The 17,046-nt window shown below is 43.7% G+C and overlaps 1 protein-coding gene across 16 annotated transcripts in view; it reads left to right on the top strand.

Moving 5' to 3' along the window:
- LOC111973477 (receptor-type tyrosine-protein phosphatase kappa) overlaps positions 1–17,046 on the top strand; it is a 163,195-nt gene that overhangs the window by 126,754 nt on the left and 19,395 nt on the right. For all 16 annotated transcript variants that reach the window (XM_024000851.2, XM_070446492.1, XM_024000850.2 and 13 more), the window contains exons 9-14: positions 2,178–2,287; positions 5,000–5,201; positions 7,121–7,226; positions 9,192–9,462; positions 9,657–9,693; positions 16,358–16,493. In XM_024000851.2, the coding sequence (XP_023856619.1) occupies positions 2,178–2,287; positions 5,000–5,201; positions 7,121–7,226; positions 9,192–9,462; positions 9,657–9,693; positions 16,358–16,493 (862 nt within the window). The remainder of the gene's footprint in view (positions 1–2,177; positions 2,288–4,999; positions 5,202–7,120; positions 7,227–9,191; positions 9,463–9,656; positions 9,694–16,357; positions 16,494–17,046) is intronic.

Below are 17,046 nucleotides of genomic sequence, written 5' to 3'. Positions count from 1 at the left end.
GGAAGAACAGCATCTAGTAAAAGATGAGGTCGAGCGTATTGCTGCCTTGTGAGTAGGGGGGGAAGGTGAGAGGTGAGTCAAGAGGAGAGGAGTGGAAAGAAGGAGGCAGAGAGGGAATGAGTCAAAGGTAGACGTGGGGAGGTTAAAGTCGCCAGAACTGTGAGAGGTGAGCCGTCCTCAGGAAGGAGCTTATCAAGCATCAAGCTCATTGATGAACTCTCCGAGGGAACCTGGAGGGCGATAAATGATAAGGATGTTAAGCTGAAAGGGCTGGTAACTGTGACAGCATGGAATTCAAAGGAGGCGATAGACAGATGGGTAAGGGAGAAAGAGAGAATGACCACTTGGAGAGATGAGGATCCGGTCCACCACCCGCTGACCAGAAGCTCTCGGGGGGTGTCGAGAACACGTGGCGGACGAAGAAGAGCAGTAGGAGTAGCAGTTGATTCTGTGGTGATCCATGTTTCCGTCAGTGCCAAGAAGTCGAGGGACTGGAGGGAGGCATAGGCTGAGATGAACTCTGCCTTGTTGGCCGCAGATCGGCAGTTCCAGAGGCTACCGGAGACCTGGAACTCCACGTGGGTCGTGCGCGCTGGGACCACCAGATTAGGGTGGCCGCGGCCACGCGGTGTGGAGCGTTTGTATGGTCTGTGCAGAGAGGAGAGAACAGGGATAGACAGACACATAGTTGACAGGCTACAGAAGAGACTACGCTAATGCAAAGGAGATTGGAATGACAAGTGGACTACGCGTCTCGAATGATCAGAAAGTTAAGCTTACGTAGCAAGAATCTTATTGACTAAAATGATTAAGATGATACAGTACTGCTGAAGTAGGCTAGCTGGCAGTGGCTGCGTTGTTGACTTTGTAGGCTAGCTGGCAGTGGCTGCGTTGTTGACACTACACTAATCAAGTCGTTCCGTTGAGTGTAATAGTTTCTACAGTGCTGCTATTCGGGGGCTAGCTGGCTAGCTAGCAGTGTTGATTACGTTACGTTGCGTTAAAAGAACGACAGTAGCTGGCTAGCTAACCTAGAAAATCGCTCTAGACTACACAATTATCTTTGATACAAAGACGGCTATGTAGCTAGCTGTGTGGCTAGCTACGATCAAACAAATCAAACCGTTGTACTGTAATGAAATGAAATGAAAATGTGATCCTACCTGTGGAGCGAAGCGGAATGCGACCGGGTTGTTGAGTGCGGAAGTTCTATTCGGTAGACGTTGGCTAGCTGTTGGCTAGCTAGCAAATAGCTGGCTAGCTAACCTCGGTAAATTAAGATAATCACTCTAAAACTACACACTCTAAACTACACAATTATCTTGGATACYAAGACAGCAAAGACAACTATGTAGCTAGCTAACACTACGCTAATCAAGTCGTTCAGTTGAGTGTAATAGTTGCTACAGTGCTGCTATTCGGTAGACGGTGGACGTTTGCTAGCTGGCTAGCTGCTGGGCAGATAGCAGTGTAGACTGCGTTAGMACGACGAAATACGATAATTACGCAACTATCTTTGATACAAAGACGGCTATGTAGCTAGCTAAGAAGAAATTGCTAAGATTAGACAAATCAAACCGTTGTACTATAATGAAATGTAATGAAATGTAATGAAAAGTTATACTACCTGCGGACCAAAGCGCGAATGCGACCGCTCGCTCCAACCCGAAATCACCTCAAGAATACGAGCTCCAATACATTCATGTTTTGGATTGGAGATTCTACTCAATACATTTAGTTTTCCACTGATCAGTACTCATGTCACAGTGGTCTGGCATGCTGGTTTCTCTTGCTGATGGATGTACTCTAATAGTGAAAGGGATAAAGCCCACAAATTAAAGGAGACTAATTTGATCATAAAACATGCAGACAGGGAGAGAGGATGCTCTTGAAAAGACATTGCACCTTGATCTCATCTCGTGTAAATACATTATCAAAATTCAATAAAAAAAACACCAGGGATTCGAGTGTCTGCCATTCAGTGCTAGCACAGAGCTCTACCTTATTATGCCATTTTCAACATGTTGCTTTACGGTAAGTAAAACCAATCAGTGGTCTTGTTACGGGCACAGAGGCTCAGGAGTGGCTCTCTCTGTGAGAATAGGATTCATTACAGCACAGTGGCCTTCCTTTGATTGCACGAGGACTCACTCCTCCTGTCTTCTGTCCTAATGCAGTGCCTGGCCCCGTTCCKAGCCAGTCCATGAAAGCCACACCGTTTGAGGATCGGATCTTCCTCTACTGGAAGGAACCACTGGAGCCCAATGGGATCATCACCCAGTATGAGGTAAGGAAGCATTATGGTCAGAAGGAGGTGGGAGGAGGAAGGCGCGGGAGGTAGGGGTATGAGAGAAGGTGGGGTGGGAAGGGAGTGACGGGGTGGAAGGGAGGAGAGAGGTGGGAGGAGGGAGGGAGGGAGAGGTGGGGGTATGGAAGAGGTGAAGGGAGGGAGAGAGTGGGGGAGGGTGGGGGGGGCTGGGTGTGAGGGTAAACAGGTCTGTCCAGGATCCACATGTGTTTGTATATATAAACCATGTTTCACAGGTTTATGAACCTTTACGTCCCTCTGGAAACATCCTGCTCCTTTTCAACAGGATATGGTGCAAATACAACTCAAACAGTGGACTGTGGTCGAAGGGGAACTCATTGTATGTTACTGTTGAAAAATACCTTTTTGAGTACTGCTTAGATACAGTATGAAAAGAAGGTTCTTGATCCATAATGAACTGTATTGTATTATTTAAGGTAAAACACAGATTCATAGCTTGTGTGCAATGGGTGTATGGAAGAAAACATTTCCTCTTCTCAAATGTCATCAAGCTGTGAGAGTATGATAAACTGGCCAAATCCATGGAAAGTAATATGACACTGCCCACATAATCCATGGAACGTAACATGACACTACTAAATAATGACATGGAAACACATGACACTACTACAAATGAATGGAGACACATGACACTTACTACTAATCCATGGGAAGTAACATGACACTTACTACATAATGAGATGGGAAGACACATGACACGTACTACATAATCCCATGGGAAGTACATGACACTTACTAATAATGACATGGGAAGGACACATGACACCTTACTACATAATCATGGGAAGAACATACACTTACTACATAATGACAGATGGGAAGACACATGACACTACTACATATCCATGGAAGTAACATGACACCACTACTACATAATAGACATGAAGAACATAAACACTTACTACATAATCCATGGAATGTAACATGACACTTACTACAATAAGGGAATCACATGACACTTACTACTAATCCATGGGAATCGTTAACATGACATACTACATAATGAAGATGGAAGACACATGACACTTACTACATAATCATGGGAACTGTTAAACAGACACATACTACATAATGAATGGAAACACATGACACTTACTACATATCCATGGGAAGTAACATGACACTTACTACATAATGACATGGGAGTCACATGACACTTACTACATATATCCATGCGAAATGTAACAGAACACTATACTACATAATGACATGGGAAGTCACTGACACTGATACATAAGATCAATGGGAATCACTTACACTTACTACAAATGACATGGGAAGTCACATGACACTTACTACATAATCCATGGAATGAACATGACACTTACTACATAATAGACATGAAGTCACATGACACTTACTACAAATGACATGAAAGTCACATGACACTTACTACATAATACATGGGAATCACATGACACTTACTAATAAATCCATGAATCGTACATGACAACCTTACATACATAATGACATGGAAGTCACATGACCACTTTACTACATAATGACATGGGAAGTCACATGACACTTACTACATAACATGGGAAGTAACATGACACTACTACATATACATGGAAGTCACATGACACTTACTACATAATGACAGGAAGTCACATGACACTACTACATAATCCATGGAATGTACATGACACTACTACAATATGACATGAAGTCACATGACTTACTACATAATTGACATGGAATCACATGACACTTACTACATACATGACATGGAAGACACATGAGCACTTACTACATAATACATGGAAATCACATACACTTACTACATAATGACATGGAAGTCACATGACACTTACTACATAATCATGGGACATGTAACATGACACTTACTACACTAATGACATGGAAGTCACATGACACTACTTACATAATGACATGGAAGCACATGACACTTACTACATAATGACATGAAGTCACATGACACTTACTATCAATACATGGGAAGTCCACATGACACTTACTACATAATCATGGGAAGAACTGACACTTACTACATAAACATGGGAAGTCACATGACACTTACTACAATGACAATGGGAATCACATGACACTTACACATGAATCCATGGAAGTCACATGACACTTACTACATAATACTGATGCGGAAGTCACATGACACTTACTACATAATGCACATGAAGTCACATGACACTTACACATAATCCATGGAAGTCACATGACACTTACTACAAAATGACATGGGAAGTCACATCGACACTCTACGAATTAACCATGAAGTCACGAGACACTTACTACATAAATTGACAAGGAGTCACCCCCATTGAAAACCAAAAACTATACTAAATAAATCCATGGCAAGTCACATGACACTTACTACATAATGACATGGGAAGTCACATGCTCAAATTCTTTATCACACATTTTAGTTCAGGTTTATGAGATTGTCTCCATATGCGTTCATATGCACCACAAGTCTTAATATGCATGCTGTAAACACAATGCAGAAAAATCACTCAAAACTAATTTCATTTTTTAAAACTTTGCTATGTACTTTGCTATGTATGTGCATTCCATTCCAAGTTTCCATCACGGCATAATGTAACAGAAAACTCATTACCATTTGCTTGGACACTTTTTCGACAGCTCATTAGGTAAATATTGTATTTCCCTCACCTCTCCCTCCCCTGACAGATCAGCTACAGTGGTATTCGGTCCTTTGACCCCTCGGTGCCGTTACTGCGGCCTCCTCTGATCGTGTCTCTGCCCTGGAACACTTCTCACCACGTCTTCAACCAGCTCCACCCTGGCACCACCTACCAGTTCATCATACGAGCCAGCACCGTCAAGGGCTTCGGGCCCCCAACCACACTCAACATCACCACCAACATCTCTGGTACATTTATTCCCCCCCACCCTTTTGCCCTCAGAACAGCCTCAATTCGTCGGGGTCATGGACTCTGCAAGGTGTCGAATGCGTTCCACAGGGATGCTGGCCCATGTTGACTCCAATGCTTCCCACAGTTGTGTCAAGTTGGCTCCACTGTTGTGTCAAGTTGACTGGATGTCCTTTCGGTGGTGGACCATTCTTGATACACACAGTTACAGTTACAGAAACAGTTAAGCATGAAAAACCCAGCAGCGTTGCTGTTCTTGGCACAAACTGGTGCGCCTGGCACCTACTACCATACCCCGTTCACTGGCACTTAAATCTTTTGTCTTGCCCATTCACCCTCTGAATGGCACCCATACACTGGCATCTACACTGATTGAAGTGGTGACATCAATAAGGTGTCATAGCTTTCACCTGGATTCACCTGGTCAGTCTATGTCATGGTTCTTAATGTTTTGTACACTCAGTGTATATTTCCACATTGAGGTTGGAATAAGGCTGTCAAATTTTGAAAATGATGATAGTGCCCTTTTAGTGTAAAAGCTGTTTGAAAAGACCGCCTGGAATTTCAGCCTGTTTTGGTAGGATGGAGTTTTGGCCTGCCTGGTGACATCACCAGGCGGTAAATGACTTAATAGACTAATAAGAGAGTTCCAAACCTCTCTGCCAATAACGGCTAGTTTWCAGTTCTCCCCTCCCCACTCAGAGAGTCCTAGCAAAATTCTTGCTTGACAAATTGCTCTTTGCTAAGAAGCTATTTTTGTCTATTTTTGACCATTTGGATTGAAAACAATCACAGTAAGGTACACTTAATTGTTACCCAGAAATGATTTAATACTGAGACAACTGCATTGGACCTTTAACCTTTATTTATCCAGGAAGTCCCATTGAGGTCAGAAGACCTCTTTTACAAGGGAAACCTGACCAAGAGGATCCTCCCTAGTATGGTAGATTACATATACAATGGCAGTGGTGTTGCAGCTGCTAGGCTATAAGAAGTGCTACCAGAGGAAATATTGTTTATTGTATATAATAAGTAGCTATCGTAGTTGTGTTAAATTGATGCATAATGTAATTGTTATCGTAAGACACTCCTGCCAGTTGTTGTTACGTTTTAAAGGGTCTGTTAGCACTTCAGCTGCAAGTAGCATCTAGGAAGCAAAGTAACCAAAATGGGGTGAAAATAGTGCATTTTAATGCATAATGTGGTTGGGTTGATTTTAAGAGTAATTTCTCCCATAATACTAAGCACAGCGCTGAGATATCTGTCTGTAATGCTTACTGTATCAGACTCGGTTGTGTAATGAAATATATGGATTCTCCATACCTGTTGGAGTCATTTTCTTCAGCACACTATTTTCCCAACTCTAATCTTGGCAGCACTCAACGTGCACTAGACAGGGATGTATTTGAAATCTGTTGAAGTGACCGCCTAGGACCTCATTAGATAATAATGCGAACCACAGCCAACATTTAAAGCAATCAAATTAAGCAGGTGAATAGAAGCTGAAAGCTTCTTGATATATTGGCAAATAAGGCCAGTAGCCTTTCTTAAGTAAGAGAGGCCTTGTGCTTTTTGCACTAAACACCTCGTTCAATCTTTAAGAGATGTAATGTACACAATTTATTTGTAATCACACAGGAAACATCATTTCCCGCTTTTTGGCAAAACTGTCGGGTTGCAATTCTCCGAAATGCATTAGAAAACATGTTCCAAGCAGGAGAGGAGCTGTTTACTATGCACTTTGCAGTACTATAATAAAGTTCAGCCAAGTTCAAAATGAAGCATAATGTGTCTTGATGGAGCATGCTTTTCCCAAGCCTTCAACATAGTACACCCCATTGCCGTCAATTACCCCCACTCTTGCATTTTCCCTCCATCTGTGATTTTGCGTTTAATTCTTGTCTTTTCCCCCCCGTAGCCCCAACTCTGGAGGAGTATGATGGGTCCGAGGCATTTCTGAATGAGACGGCCACCACCATCACGGTCCTACTGAAGCCAGCTCAGGCCAAAGGTGCCCCTATCAGGTAAGAGAACTAATGCCTGGCTTTGTTCTAGTCCAAAGGTTCCATCCAATCATTTTATTGAAGCTCCTCCATCCGTTTGCCTGACCTCTCTGTCAGGACGTTTGTGTCGTGTTGTTCCCTGTTCCTCCCTGTCCCTTAATGCAGCACAGCCCACAAATAGAGAGAGCAGTGCTGGGTAATGTTTGCAGAGACTCTGCAGGGAATTTAGATATTCAGGTCCATTGCCCTGCCGATCTCTATTTGATTTGGCCATTGTTGGCCTGTGCCTTTTCATTTCCCCTCCCCTATCACAATCGGCAGGGATATGGAGTTTGAAGGTACTTGTCATAAAGGGAATTTGAAGATAACTCTTTGCTCTCAGATTCAGTAAATCAGCTATTATGCGGCCAGGCCTGGGCTTCGATTGTGAAATTGGAGGGGCCGCAGATGGGGAGGGGAAGGACAACAGCCCTGAATACAAAACCAGCTGACCACATTTCTTCCTCACAGGCACTCACTCAGTAGATGTGGCAGTTGTTGCTAATATGTCACACSCCCCTCTAAATGTGGCTGTTTTTGTCTGGAATACAGATGTTGTGTAGAGTATTGTTACAAATATCATAAAGATGAATATAATCAGATACCAAATATGGAATGGAGGGTGGGTGTTAGGATTGGGAAATACACTGCCACTAGGATTATGTCGTGTTTTTACCAGCTTAAAGGTCCAATGCAGCCATTTTTATCTCAATATCAAGTCATTTCTGTGTAACAATTAAAGATACTGTCCAGGATCTTAAGCACAACAAATTCGTAACATATTGTACGAAATGGATTCGTAACATATCATACYAAATGCAAAACAATTGTATGCAATAGGACATTTTTCAGGACGTAACATGTCATACGAAACGGATGACGTAGTAAAGGCATGGGCCTTTAAAGGATTTAGGAGTACCAACGAAGCAAAGATGTGTGTTTTTAAAATAGACAGTGATTCGGAATTGGACAGATTGTGGCCTGAGTGCATTATCAAAAGGATAGTTTAATTTGACCAGTTTTGGCTGTGCACCGTAAAACTGGCCAAGCTCTGATGAAAGCTGATTGGCTAATCACGCAGCAACTCTGTGCAGCGGTAATTTAGAGAGGGTTGGTTAAGGTGTGTATCAGGGATTGAGCTATAATGAGCCTCAGGCCATCTGCTCAGGTAATTTGTAACAGTTTGACAAGCAATACAAGGAAGAGGAAACGAGCCAGAGCACTCACTCTATTTCGGTGGAAGGGGGCAGATTTTGTGTCCATCTGCGCCCGGCATTATGGAGTGTCACTTGCGTTTTAGATCTGCYGCGCTTTGAGCTAAAATAGGAGCTATGGAAGGTCAGGGAGGTGGCGAAGGCTGTCATGCCACTGGGCGCTAATGGTGAGGGAAGGGCGGACGGGGGGAGAGAGACGCGCCCCCGGGCAGTCATTACCAAATGTGGAAGGAAGGAGGTTCTGCTAGGTTTACAGCTCCATGGGTGTGTGAGGGGGCTCCTCCTCTCCTCGCTCTGCGCTGTGTTTATAAGTTGCCCTGGCACTGTGGTTAGTGCGTGTCTTGCCACGTTAAGACCCTTAGGGGGAGAGACGAAGCACAGCAGTGTGACTTTGAAATACTAATGAGAGACACGACCTGTTTACTCCCACTGGAGTTTCATGAACCCTTTCTCTTTAGTCTACAGCCTCCCAGTCTGAGAGAATGGATTGTTATTAGAGAAAGGCTATGTGCAGATAAATGGGCTCAGGTAGAGATATCATGGCCTGCAGCGTACGATGTTACCAAGCCAGGGCTAATTCCAGGAGTTCAACTCATTTGGCATGCCCTCTCTGTGCTCTGTGAAGTGAGAGATTGCTTTAAGATTAGCCTGCTTTTGTTTGGCTAGCTGACTTTGTTTGCCCGTGCTGTTTTGTGAGGACTGATTGCCTGTGATGTCCTGTTCCTCTCCGCAGTGCTTATCAGATCGTAGTGGAGGAGCTGAATCCTCATCGCACACGCAGGGAGGCCAGCTCCGTGGACTGCTACCAGGTCCCAGTCTCCTTCCACGCCTCCAGTGGCGGTTCACCGTATTACTTTGCGGCAGAACTCCCGCCTGGGAACCTTCCGGAGCCTTCTCCGTTCACGGTGGGCGACAACAAGACATACCACGGCTTCTGGAACCCTCCGCTCGCTCCCAGGAAGAACTATAACATCTACTTCCAGGCCGTCAGCAGCGTGGAGAAGGTGAATATACACCACGCTCTATCAGCCAATAGGATTCTCTAATGTTACCTCATTGGGTTATTGGGGTTTTACGTCTGTCTTAAAACTGAGTTATACATCGAGGAGCATTGTTTGCCACCCCACCCTTTTGAATGAATTAAAATCCTTTCTTATGTTGTATTGTATTTGATTTGTTTTGTGTTTTTCTTCCACAGGAAACAAAAACACAATGTCTGAGACTTGCAACAAAAGGTAAGACTTACATTTTTGTTTATTTGTACAACAATAAAAGTCCTCCTTGCCCAATATTAATGCATTTGACTGTACAGTACAGTTGGATTTCACTTTTCCCAGTAGCCAATGAATGCCCTCTCTCGTGCTCCGACGAAGAACTATTACGTGATAATGCGTGTGCCACTTTATTTTCTGTCGCTCTTCCAAGAGAATTGTCGTGCAGCGAGGATCTGGATTGAGGCAGAATTAAGGAAAGCTTATTTATTTGTAACATTCGCGCTTGTAAAGCACCTTCTCTGGTGAACAGCTTGTTTCTGTGGGAACAGGGGGCTAGCAGTGCCAACCCTTTGGATTTCACAGATAGAGAGAGAAAGCTCACTGGTTTTTATCATAAAGCCATGCTGTTGGTTTTTGGTGATTAAGAGGGAGTGGTCATTAAATTGTTACAATTCATACAGTGCCAGCTCATCCGTGATGTAAGTCAAAGGGAAATAGGTTGCCGATTTATGGACTCTGTCCTCTGGCTGCACTATTGAACTTATCTGCATTATAGATTATGGACAACATTTATGCTGAATATGCATTTTTGCAAGTGCATTGGATTTAACTGGCCAAGTATTTCAAGTACTTATGACTATGTCTCTTACTACAATTAAAGGGCCAGTCAGTTTAGCTTCAGCATCGCATTCAAAAGGCACGAGGTTAGGCGACATAGAAGCAATAGTCCCATCAAGTCGACAGGTAATTGAGTTCCACCCCACTTCTCTCTCTCCCACTACTCTCTCCTCTTCTAGCCTATCATCTCTCCCTTCTGCTAAATCCGTTTCCCTCCAGTCTCCTGATTCTGCCTCTTCGACCCTACTCTCCTCCCTTTCCGCATCCTATGACTCGCACTGTCCCCTTTCCTCCCGGGCCGGCTTGGCCCTCCCCTCCTGCTCCATGGCAGAGAGACTCATTACGAGCTTACAGAACAGGGCTGCGGGCAGCTGAGCAAAAAAAAAGGAGGAAAATGAAACTTCCGGAGGACTTATCATCCTTTCCCTCCTCTCTACCTTCTCTTCCTCTGTATCTGCTGCTAAAGCCACTTTCTACCACTCTAAATTTCAAGCTTCTGCCTCTAACACTAGGAAACTATTTTCCACCGTCTCCTGCATCCTTAATCCTCCACCCCCCCCACCCCCCCTCTCTGCGGACGACTTTGTCAACCACTTTGAAAAAAAGGGTGACGACATCCACTACTCATTCACTCAGCCTATTGACTGGTCTCAATCACACAGAACTACCCTACGCCTTGACCTCTATTTCCCCTCTCTCTCCAGATGACATCCTGCGACTAGTGAGGTCTGGCCACCCGACAACATGCCTGCTCAACCCCATCCCCTCCTACCTTCTCCAGACCATCTCTGGAGACCTTCTCCCATTCCTCACTTCCCTCATCAACTCATCCCTGAACACTGGCTGTGTCTAATCTGACTTCAAAATGGCCCGAGTTGCTCCCCTCCTCAAGAAACCAGCACTCGACTCATCTGACGTCAAAAACTATAGACCTGTATCCCTTCTTGCTATTCTTTCCAAAACACTTGCGCGTGCTGTCTCTGATCAACTTTCTCGTTATCTCTCAGAACGATCTTCTTGACCCTAACTAGTGAGGCTTCAAGACGGGTCACTCAACCAGACTCTGTGTCACGGAGGCTCTCCGCACCGCCAAAGCTACTCTCTCTCCTCTGTTCTCATCCTCCTAGATCTATCCTCTGCCTTCAACACCGTGAACCATCAGATCCTCCTCTCCACCCTCTCAGGGCTGGGCGTCGCAAGCTATTCACACTCTTGGTTTGCATCCTACCTGGCAGGCCGCTCCTACCAGGGACGTGGAGAGGATCTATGTCTGCACCAGATACTCTCACTACTGGTGTCCCCCAGGGCTCGATTCTATGCCCTCTCCTCTTCTCTCTATACACCAAGTCACTCAGCTCCATCATATCCTCACGTGGTCTCTTCTATCATTGCTATGCGGATGACACTCAACTACTTTTCTCCTTCCCCACTTCTGACACCCAGGTGGCGACATGCATCTCTGCGTGCCTGGCAGATATCTCAACTTGGATGTCGGCCCACCACCTCAAGCGCAACCTCGACAAGACGGAACTGCTCTTTCTGCCCGCTCAAAGACATCTCCATCACGGTTGACAACTCCACAGTGTTGCCCTTCCAGAGTGCAAAGAACCTTGGCATGATCCTGGACAACAACCTGTCGTTCTCTGCAAACATCAAAGCATCCGTAGAGTATGACACTACCTCACAGAGGAAGCTGCGCAGGTCCTAATCAGGCACTTGTCCTCTCCCGTCTGGACTACTGCAACTCGCTGTTGGCTGGGCTCCCTGCTTGTGCCATCAAACCCCTGCAACTTATCCAGTCGTCCGCCTGGTTTTCAACCTTCCCAAGTTCTCTCATTTCATCCCGCTCCTCCGCACACTCCACTGGCTTCCAGTCGAAGCTCGCATCCACTACAAGACCATGGTACTTGCATATGGAGCACCTAGCTATCTTAACATGAATGCAAGTCGCTCTGGATAAGAGCATCTGCTAAATGACTAAAGTGTAAAAAAGATGAATGTACCCCAGCAGCAACTTTAATTCCACTAGGAGGTATGAAAACTAGGAGGTATGAAACTAGCAAAACCCTAATGTCCTTCAGTAGAGAGCTATATGATGATATTGCTACTGGCAAAACATCTCCTGATCAAAACATCTGGTCTCGGATATCAGCCTAAGGTGGCAGCTAATGCTAATCAGTGTAGCTGCATCAGCTTTCAGCGAAGGTTGACATCACTGACACTGTTCTTGCTAGGAATGACAAGCTTGCTTCGCCTTACATTACGTCACGGATAGGTTCCAACATGGAACTCATCATCAGTGATTATGTTGTCACCCACAATGGTGCATTATTAACGTAGATTAATTTAGCTTTATCTCTATGCTTATCAATTGGACTCATATTTATGTGTTTGTGTGTTTCTCTCATTGATTCGGACAAGTATCCCCGTAATGCAGTTCTTATTAATCAGTTAAGATGCAGATTTATATAGTAAGTGCTGTGTATTTATAAGGCCAAGCTTAGAAATCAGCCCACAAAATGCTATTAGATTATCAGACGTGGAAAGCGCTGTATCTATAATCCGTAAACAGCTGTCTATGCATTGACACAACAAGGGTTGGACTTGTTGTTCATTTCAAAGATCGGACAGGAAACAATAGTGTAGTATCTTTCATCGTGGCTTTGGTAGAGAGAATCCATTGGCCACATCAACACACTCGTATGAAGTGACTGAACTGTGGATGATTTTTATTAGTGTCACAATTATGTGTGCCCGTGTTGTCAGTGTCACTTCAATTAGGGGTGGGTGGTTTCATGACTGGAAAAGGAGAATACCAAACGTAGCCTGTTGATTCGTGAATCCGGTAATAATAACGAAATAAGCCTATATGAGCGTAAGGTACAACAAATGTAAGTGTTACATCCTCCCTTAACAATGTTGTTTAGTCTGAACATAAACGGTCCATTTCCCAGAACTGTGTCCTGCTCAGAATTTCAAGTAGCTATGTGTGTGTCCATGCAGTATCCACTTGGAGTATGTGTAGGCTTTGGCCACTTGTGCCTGTCACACTCAATCACTCACGCTTTCCATTTGTGATAGATTAAATGCTAGAAGTGCTCTCATTCTCTGAATTGAGAACCACCTTAATTGCTCTAACTTAATTGGATATGAAAGCTTTGTTTAAAAAAAAAAAWGTTTTGTTAAACTGTTGTCATTAATTGTTTTCCGCGTACAAATGTCTCCGAAGCACATTGGCCTGAAGGTTGTCAAACTAATCCAGACAGAATTTGATAAGGGCTCTGCCGTGTAGCCCACCGTCAGGAAAGAAAATAGATTTTCATTTTAATCCCGGAATTGTATCTACAAAATAGTTGTAATCCAATTCCATTTGAATTTCCTCCTGTATTTTTTTTCATGAATGTATCTCATTAACTCTAACAGAAACATACGTATTCTTGAGGCYAGATGGGGATGATGTCTCAAGCAATACCTTCAAGCATTTGATACCAGGCTGCAGACCTGATAAAATAACCTTTTTAACTGGTGTCAACATCTATTGTGAAACCTCCTCTGCTAGTAAACCTATTGGTTTTCTTGTTGCGCTCCATATTACATTTCTTATAGTGCTCTTGATGGCATAATCCGGCTGTTGCATGTACAGCATTGAGTGGATTAGTGTTATGTATGCCTGTGAGATTATTTAATGCTGCTGTTTTACCATATGGAAGAAGAAAACAACTGGTGAAAGGGTGACATTTTTCTGTGACTGACTCTTTCAGTCCTTTGTTCCATAATATTTGCCGCAATGAATGACACGCAACTTTTGACAGAACAACTCATAGTTCCATCCTAGTGATGTCCAGCCTTGTTTATCACCGTGTGGCTAAATTCAGGAATACTCTCAGCAGATCCAAACTATTCTGCTTCATTTAATTTAGCAGATTTTCTTTCTAAATGCGTTTGAACCGGACTTAAATACCAGAAAATTGTTTCTGAACAGTAATTTTCCTGGGCACGATAGCATGGCTAAAGTGAGGGTGAAAGAGCTGTCAAACAGAGAGAGAGGAGCTGTAGGAGTGTTGAAGTGTTAAAGCCGGCGGCGTGGCCAGTGGGTGACAACGTGAGAGACAAGGACAGTTTGTCCTGCTCCTCTGGGACACTTTCTGTAGATGTTCCGTCTCCCTCCAACCTGATAGAAAGAGGGAGAGATTTGCAGAGGCACATGGAGAGGGGTGTGTGAGGTAGGGGGCTCACTGTCAAGAACAACAGGCAGTCTCAAAGGGTATGCCCCTAAAGCCCCCCCCCTACACTGACAGAGATTAGTTTTAGCCCCAGAGACCACTTCCTTCCTGCTACATACATCCAGCTTTCTGTTCCTAGATGTGTTTTACTGGCTGTTGGACATGATCTCTAGGGTAGTTTCATCCATCCACAACTTGTTAGCGATCTCTCCGATCACAGATGATGTTCTACGCACAATTTTCAGTGAAAATATCTAGCTGTGCGACCACAGTCTTTCCAACTGAAATAGTCAGTTTGCTCTGTTTGTTAAGATTATGGCAACCGGCTCTCTGAAAAACACTGACCATTGATTTTCCCTTTCTTAATATAAAAAAGGATTTGAGGGTCATAGAAATCAGCACTTATTTAAAACCTGCTGTGCTCCTGAAAGCTTTTTAAAAGAGGTGGGGGGGGGAGGATGTAGTCTGTCTTTGGAAGATTTTAGTTGTCCTCTTGCCTCAGGGTGGTGAGTTAGTGAAATACACAAGATTGGCCCCTCTAGTGACACAGATGCCAGCTTGTTGGTCTTCTCTCCCATGGTAGAAACTAGGCCATTGAATTGATCCTGAGGAATAATGGCTTGAGTGCTGGTTGAAGATGGGCTTTGCCCATGTTTTCAAGTCTGTGCCAGTCAGCCCATTGTATCAGTCTCCGTAAACACCTTCCGTTTGATCTGAGGATGGGTAAGATGGGAGTTGTCATATTTGTCATTCCTTTCGCTGATAGGAAACGGTTGGTTATTATTCAGCTATTGACATAAAAGGGCTATGCTATTGTATGAATGAATGTACTAGGTTCAGTGTTGTATAGGGATATAAATATCCTTTGTACATCATATTCGCCCTGAAGGTTATAGGAGATATAGTACTTGGGTCAAGAGAATAATTATGTTGTTGAAATTGTACTATAGTATTACAGTGTACCACTACTGTAGGAAACACCTTTTACTAAGTGCTGGGAGACTAGAGAGTAGAGGGAAGTATTAGGCTTTGTTTTTTGTGTGTGTTTTGCATTAGAAAGAGGATTATTGCATTTGAATTTATCAATAGCAAAATATTACAATATATCAAAGAGGGAACAGTATCAGTGTAGATATTTAGATTGTTTTCACTTTTATTATTTGGTACATCGTTTTTTTTTTTAGCTGTTCACATTCGACAGTGCTTGCGTATGTCCCTATTTGTAATTAGTTTAGCAAAAACCCGTTGGGTACTAAGATATCATAGTTGTTTCTTTGTTTTATAATGAGGATCCACACCAAATGCTTTACAGAAGTTAATGGCTTTGAAGATTTAGAAAATATTGAAAGACCGCAGATGAATTTATGCTTGGAAAATCTCGTGGGACCATAGGGGGTATGGAACATAATTAGAAATTCAATTCTGAAGGCATTTAGTAGAACACCCAACATAATCATGATATTAGTGTGTGTAGAACCAGTGCACAAAGATATTATACGGTAATGGGAATATCGGTGTATTGAAATACGAGTCGCTATGTCTTTAGATGTCTTTTTGAATGTGTTTGTGCTCAAATCATTGCTGTGACATGGCTCAATCTGGAAGACGTCCACAGTACATCTTGAAGTGTATGTTTTCATGTGTGATGGAACAGAATGTATGTGGCGTGGAGTGGACCACCATCTGGTCAACTAAAGTAATCATTATGGTCGAAGAAAGCATGGTTCCGCTGGGAGAGACTCACTTTCGCACTGTGCCCTTTCAAGTCATGTGGTTTCCTGGTCAAAAATACAACAATCTCCCTTGTTTTGTTCATTTCTCTTTGTTTCTAATCTGTTTCCTAGGAGCTACAGAGGAACCAGAGGTGATCCCGGACCCGGCTAAGCAGACAGACAGGGTGGTGAAGATCGCTGGCATCAGTGCTGGGGTGCTGGTGTTTATCCTGCTGGTGCTGGTAGCCATTCTTCTGGTCAAGAAGAGGTGAGTGGAGCATCGTAAACAGGAAACGCTGTGTCACTGGCTCTATGCGACACCATGAGCGCATCCTCTACTCCATCCCATGCCATCAGCATAACCATGACTTGCAGTGAAGGCTGGGTCATGACTATCAGTCAGCCTACAGTACACTAGGAGGAGGAGGAAGGAGGTGTGAGAGGAGGGAAGACACTTACAGTACTGTATGTTATTGTTTTTGTAGTGCCAAGACTATGTGTAATACTGTTTTACCAGGGTTTGGTAGAGAGTTGGATTGAGTTTCAAGGGGAAGCAGGCAGAGTACTGTACATGCAGCTGATATAGACGAGGACCCATAAGGCCCGTCTCTCAGAGCAGCACAGTGAATTTATGAGCATATAGATTTCCCCAGGTTCTCTTAACATCTTCTGAGATTTTATATCTGAAGTGGCTGGTCTGAAAAGCCACGAGTTTTGAAGTGGATGTGTACTCACACAAGTGCATACCAGTGGTGTACAATGCGAACAGACAACACCCCCAGCTTTGCTGCAAAGTGGAATATTTATTTGAGGCCTTGGAG

The sequence above is a fragment of the Salvelinus sp. IW2-2015 genome, linkage group LG14 (genome assembly GCF_002910315.2).
Source record: "Salvelinus sp. IW2-2015 linkage group LG14, ASM291031v2, whole genome shotgun sequence".
Lineage (NCBI taxonomy): Eukaryota > Metazoa > Chordata > Actinopteri > Salmoniformes > Salmonidae > Salvelinus > Salvelinus sp. IW2-2015.
This window is presented reverse-complemented; position numbering and strand designations above follow the sequence as displayed.